The 6,000-nt window shown below is 40.8% G+C and overlaps 1 protein-coding gene across 2 annotated transcripts in view; it reads right to left on the bottom strand.

Annotated features, from left to right (window-relative positions):
* Positions 1-541: 541 nt before the first annotated feature.
* F9 (coagulation factor IX) overlaps positions 542-6,000 on the bottom strand; it is a 28,160-nt gene continuing 22,701 nt past the window's right edge. Inside the window, exons 7-8 of one of the 2 annotated variants that reach the window (XM_011377607.1) lie at positions 2,308-2,422; positions 542-1,492 (exon numbers count right to left, since the gene is read on the bottom strand). In XM_011377607.1, the coding sequence (XP_011375909.1) occupies positions 945-1,492; positions 2,308-2,422 (663 nt within the window). In that variant the 3' untranslated portion in view covers positions 542-944. The remainder of the gene's footprint in view (positions 1,493-2,307; positions 2,423-6,000) is intronic. The other variant, XM_011377608.1, reaches the window with a different exon arrangement.

The following is a 6,000-nucleotide window of genomic DNA, read 5'->3' as shown; positions in this document are numbered from 1 at the left end:
TTTTTCAGATGGGACGATACACCCGGGTTGATGTCAGCTTTCCTAGTTATGTGATATGTCAGTTTGCCTCATGGAACCATCTCTAGTCACACCTCCATAACAACATGATTACAGGCTCTTAGGGAACTATTCTGATAGGTCATTCCTCTCATTATATATTTTAATAACGTGATGCTCTGAGAGGAACTTCTCCTCCAAGGTCTTCAGGCCTTGACTTCATTCCCAAGCTCTAAAAAGCACGTCCAAGACCAAACTGAAAGCTAGTCTGGGATTGTCAGACATATATAATTATGTACACCAGTAAAACGGTATAATGCTCCCCTTCTCTCCTTTTAAGCCTGAGTTCAAAAAACAGGAGAGAGGGAGAGAGAAAGAGAAAAACTGTTTTGGAGATTAGAAGTTGAAAGAGATAAAGGATGCAGGAATAGGGATACAGAAAAAGTAGTGATGGGCTTTAACTTGTCAGCTACTCCCATGTTCTTCCTTCATACATGTGGTGCTGGCCTTGTGATGTACTAGACCAAATACCCTTGATACAGATCTAATAAAGTTTGATGTTTTGGTGGGAGAGGTAAGAAATATCTGGAATATGGAACGCTGCTGAGGAGGGAGAATCAGGGAGTTACCTCAGTGGAGAAGCAGAAAGCTTGATGGCCAATATCAGGAAGTTAACTTCACAGTTTTGTCAAGGGCTGGACCTGTAGGAATGGTCACAAATTCCTACCACAGTATATTTCTCTAGTGATTACGTTTTCTAGTCTACTTACTCTAGTAAAATATGAATCGTAAATAGACTTCTCCCCATAAAGAGAGAAAAAAAAAAACTGTCTTCGTAGAATGTATATATTCAAATCTAAAGATATAGGAAAGTGATTAGTTAATAAAGGGCCTTGTTCTTCATTTTCAATCTCAAATATGTCAATCTTGCAAATGCATTTTTTTCTTTAAGTGAGCTTTGTTTTTTCCTTAATCCAGTTGACATACTTGGATACCTTGGTATATATTCCATACTTTCCTTTAACTGCACACTCTTCACCCCAGCTAATAATTCCAGTTAAGAAACTGATGCCTTCCACTTCAGTAACATGGGGCCCCCCACTATCTCCTTGGCATGAATCTTTACCTCCCTCATGGAAGCCGGCGCAGAACATATTATTATAGATGGTGAACTTTGTGGAGCGGAGGCATGTGGCTCGGTCAACAAGTGGAACTTGAAGATACTGAAGAATTGAAGCTGATCTCCCTCTGTTGAAGACTCTTCCCCAGCCACTCACGTAGCCAGACCCAAATTTGAGGAAGATGTTCGTGTATTCCTTGTCAGCAATGCAAATAGGTGTTACGTAGCTGTTTAGCGTTAAGGGTTCATCGAGTTCCAGAAGAGCAATGTCATGGCTGTACTTATTAATAGTTGCGTTGTAGCTGTGGTGAGGAATAGCACGAATCACATTTCGCTTTTGCTCTGTGTGTTCCTCCTTCTCAGTGTTATGTTCACCTATTGAAAATAAATTTCTTTTTCAGTCACTGTCTTTCCCAAAAAAGAAAATAAATTTCTTTTTCAGTCACATTTTCCAAGTGTCTACCTAGCATCAGTTACTTAACTGGCATTACTTAAACAGCATTTCACCCATTGAAAAGAAATTTATTTTCAGTCACAAATAGTCTTTCACATGCAGAGATTTTCAAAGTGTTCACTCGGCATCACTGAATGAACTGGCAGCCAAGTGCCAAAGATCTCAATCTTAACTTGATATGATTTGGGGGAAATGGAATGAGGGCCAGTACATACTTTACAGACCAAAAAGTGATTCAGGATCCAGCATAGAGATGGTTCCATTCACCCTTGCTGTTAGAAGTCTTACACTGTTCACAGGTGATGATGAATCTGCTTGTCATGAATTATCCTAGACTTTTCCAATTTCAGGTATTTGGACCCCTTTGAGGGGGCACAGATTCATTTGGTCTTTCATTCAAATGTTAGCTGAGGGCCCTCTACAGGTTGTGCCAGGCACCAGTGATACAAAGATCAGTGATATGACAGAGCTTTTGGGAAGGATCAGTCGGGTGCGGAAATGAAGATAGTAATAAATAATTGTTCTCCACTGATGTGAGTGTCAATACCAGAAGTACACCAAAAGAACTCTGGGGGGTTTGGAGACTGGAACAAGTTGGGTTTTGAAAATAGGGCCCCTCTACTACTAGCCCAATTTATTTAGCAATGATCTTATCAGACGTTAGTAAAATATGATATATCAGTCATATAGAAGACCTAGTGATGCTGCAGACGACTATACTTTTTTGTTTATTTACCTGCGACAACAGTAATAGGAACACCAGGTTCGATACAGTGGGCTGCAGTTACGACCCATTTTTCATTAACGATGGAACCTCCACAGAATGCATCAATTTTACCATTCAAAAGGACCTGTAGGGAAAAAAATCATGAATCTTATTACATAATATATTTGATTCAGAGCAAAATAAATATGTATGTTGTTTATAGGAGTGGGCAAAATGTTGGCTTCTAGGTGCTGGCAGAACTGGTATGTTTCTGGAAAGTGTCAGCTTTGCAGATGAATTAGTGTTTCTGGAGCACAATCAAAAAAGCCATTTCTGTGACTGTTTTGAAGAGAACATGCAGTGAGAGCCAGGTGGAGCTCTAAATGACGCAAATATGAGGAAATGGCTTCTTTTGAGGATTTGGGGCCCTCAGTTTCCTTTTCTAGGTGAGTCAGATTCTCTGATGGCATAAGTTGTACTTTCAGAAATGCACTGACTTGATTCCTCAAGATCAATAGTTATTATCAAGTCTTTTGTCCCTGCATGTGGAAATCTTTTTGCTACAGGTTACTTGAAGAGAAAAACTACAGATTTTTTCAGGAGGTCTTTTCAAGGCCTTTCCAGACTGTAATGTTATTAAATGAGATTTATGGCCTCCATAGGGCTGTGCTTATGGCCATCCAGGCAACGAGGAACAGCCGGACTCGTGTATTCCTTCCGTTGTCCATAACCATATTTGACTGCCTTTGGCTGGATATGTCAACTGCCTTTGTCCTAAAAGGTCTATTTAGCTATGTCTTATTTTGGGGGCAAATTGGACAAAGGTGTTTGGGTGCTGCTTTGAGCCTGGGCATTATTAAATAAGAAGCCAAACCAGTCTTTGCTCTGCACATTCATTGCATAATCAGAATGGACAATGAATATTTTTACCACCTCAATGTCTAGATCAATTTAGAGAATTTCAATTCCAGTGTAAGCAAGTGCCTTGATACAGCTCTTCGGTATGAAAGCTGAGACAGTGAACACTAGAGGGCACACTCAACATTTGGTAAACTGTTGTGGGTGCGCTGACTAGCTTTTGTGAACAAATGCCCTTTTATTAAAGCACACGTAGCCCCAGGAGTAAGCCCATTCATGAATTTCCTTTTAGTGGGAGTGTAAGAAGGTCCTTGGGGCATGTTCTAGTGAAGATTCTTTTTGTCCTGAATTCAATTTTCTGAACAGCTACTAAGTCCTAGATATACCGAACCAGCAGCCTCCTACCTGGAGACCCATGGGGCTCACTTGTTGCAAGCTTCTGACCTCCTTTTCCATACTCTAGCTTTTCCTCTCATTCTAGTTGTTGCTTTTTATTTTGAAAAGTTGTAAAAATATAGGAAAACTCATATTATAGTATAATAAACATCAGCATATCCATCACCCGGACTTAACAATCTTCTTAATTTTTTTGAAGATTTATTGATTGCATACTATGAACTAATTATTATGCAAAGTGTTTTATCATACATTTAATGCAATACTTTGGGGAGTGATATTAATATTTCCATTTATAGATGAGCTAACTGAGGTTCAGATAAGCACATTAACTCCCCTAAAGTTAGTTAGTAGTGAAGCTAGAATACAAACCATAGTCAGCCTGGCTTCAGAATCTATGCTCCTAAACACCCAGTAATTTAAGTGTGGTCAGTGGACCAATTGCAGTAGAATCATCTGGGATGCTTGTAAAATGCAGATTTAGGGCCCCACCCAGACTTAATCAGATTATTCGGTGAGTGGGATGGGAGAACATGAAGATTCCCTGAATATCCATATATATATAATTAAGTTTGGCAAATTTTGTTTCAGAATTTCCAAGACTTGGTGACCTTTATGTTTTAAAAATGCTCACTCTGGGCAGATCTGGCTATGTAATTTGTGGGGCTCAGTACAAAATGAAAATGCGGGACCCCCTGTTCAAAAGGCAGGAAAAAATGGCATTGAAGACACTAAAATAAGGAACTCTTCCCTTCTGTGGTTTCTGGCAACCTATCATAGTGTTTTTACTTTACTATTTAATGTCATGCTCCCTCAGGCCTGGAGGATATTTACTGGGAGATATTTACACTCTGCAATTTAGCATATAAGCACAAACACACCCTTCAGCTGCCAGGTCTCCCCCTTCTGCAAGCCTCCAGATGGATGCCCTGTGTCCCAGCAGTGGGAAGGGTAAGTCAATCTTTCTTTCCCACTGGCCCACTGCAGCAATCAACCACAAAGGAGGGATACTCATGGGATTGTAACTTCTATGCCAGGGTGTGCTCAGTACCTGGAATGGAGATGGGCAAGAAGCTCACCCCTACCATTCACCTTCCAAATGTACTGTGACACATTTTTGGTCCTGAGATGCCATGTGGTCATGTCTCTTCCCAAGATGGCGTAGGGTGTGTGCACCCAACCTCATTCTTCCCTTTGATTGTGCAGGAGAAGAGTGACAGTGGTAGCTATTAAGAGTGAAAGTAGTATGTCAGAGTGCCATGGGTTGGGGGGTGGCAGTAGTCATTGGCCAAGTATGGGGAGGGGGAGGCAGGGCTGGCCAAGGCACCAAGGGACAGGGGAGTGGGAGGTAAAGAGTCCATCTCCTGAAGTTGGTGAGAGATGTGACTGCAGTAATTTGAGGTTCCATGTCCCCAGAGCCTACATGCCCCATCGTCTCATCTGACTTGAAACATAAATGCTAAGCATTGAACTCCTAATGTGGGACCCTTCTGAATGCAGGGTCCTGTGCAACTACACTGGTCACAAGCTCATGAAGCTGGCCTTGACCCCAAGTGTTTTTCGATGCCAAGCAAATTTGGGTAATGCTGTTCTATACTAATGGGTACAACTGAATACCTCTGTTCAAGTAGCTGTAGTTAAGAATTCACATGCAATGATAAAAGGGTGCTTCTCCTCTGTAGTAGAAGTGAATTAGACATCTCTCAGTTTAATGGGCTACTTAGGCTGGACGGAATGATATGCACAGCCCCTGGGCACAGAGACTATGATGTAGCTAGTCTGATTCTTGCCAAAGAGTTGCTGCCTGGAGCTTCTACTGCTTTCTGATAGGTGACTGAGAATATGATTGTGTTCTTTTCAGCCTGAAAAGCAATTTTTGCCAACCCCTGATTGGTATTAGAAATTTTAGCAAACATCTTTGCCAAGAAAAAGCCCTAAATATATATTTGCCTTAAAAGATATTACAAACAACTTGGTTTGGGAATGTTTACTTGGCTACCTCAGGATCACAGCTATCTAAATATTAGCTATTTGAGAGTGAGCTGCCTGCTTGGCCAAGGACAAGTTCTTGTAAGATGTCACTTCGGAAAATGATGGGAAAAGTAGGAAAGCATATGTTCTGAGCAAGGCATCCGAGTTCTGACCTGTCAAAACATTTTCATGTTTGTCATGTCAGAACAGGAGCCTGTTTTCTCCCTTTCAGACACACACAGATACACACCTAACACATCCACATTTACAAAATACACAGTCACATATCTGTTTTGATGCTTTTCATCGACAGTGCCAATCCAAAGTAATAGCTGTTGCCTTGTTCTCTTCCTAACCTTTCATCCTAAACCTGACCTTTCTCTGTGATTTCAGTAAATCATTATTCTACCTACCTAGCCACTAGCAGCTTTAAAATAATATTTTTTCTATGTTTGCATACTATTTCTTTCCCATATAAAAAGCAAAACCATTTCTACA

The sequence above is a fragment of the Pteropus vampyrus genome, unplaced genomic scaffold (genome assembly GCF_000151845.1).
Source record: "Pteropus vampyrus isolate Shadow unplaced genomic scaffold, Pvam_2.0 Scaffold318, whole genome shotgun sequence".
NCBI classification, from domain to species: Eukaryota; Metazoa; Chordata; class Mammalia; order Chiroptera; family Pteropodidae; genus Pteropus; species Pteropus vampyrus.
The sequence above is the reverse complement of the archived record's forward strand: the minus strand, read 5'-3'. Positions and strand labels throughout refer to the sequence as shown.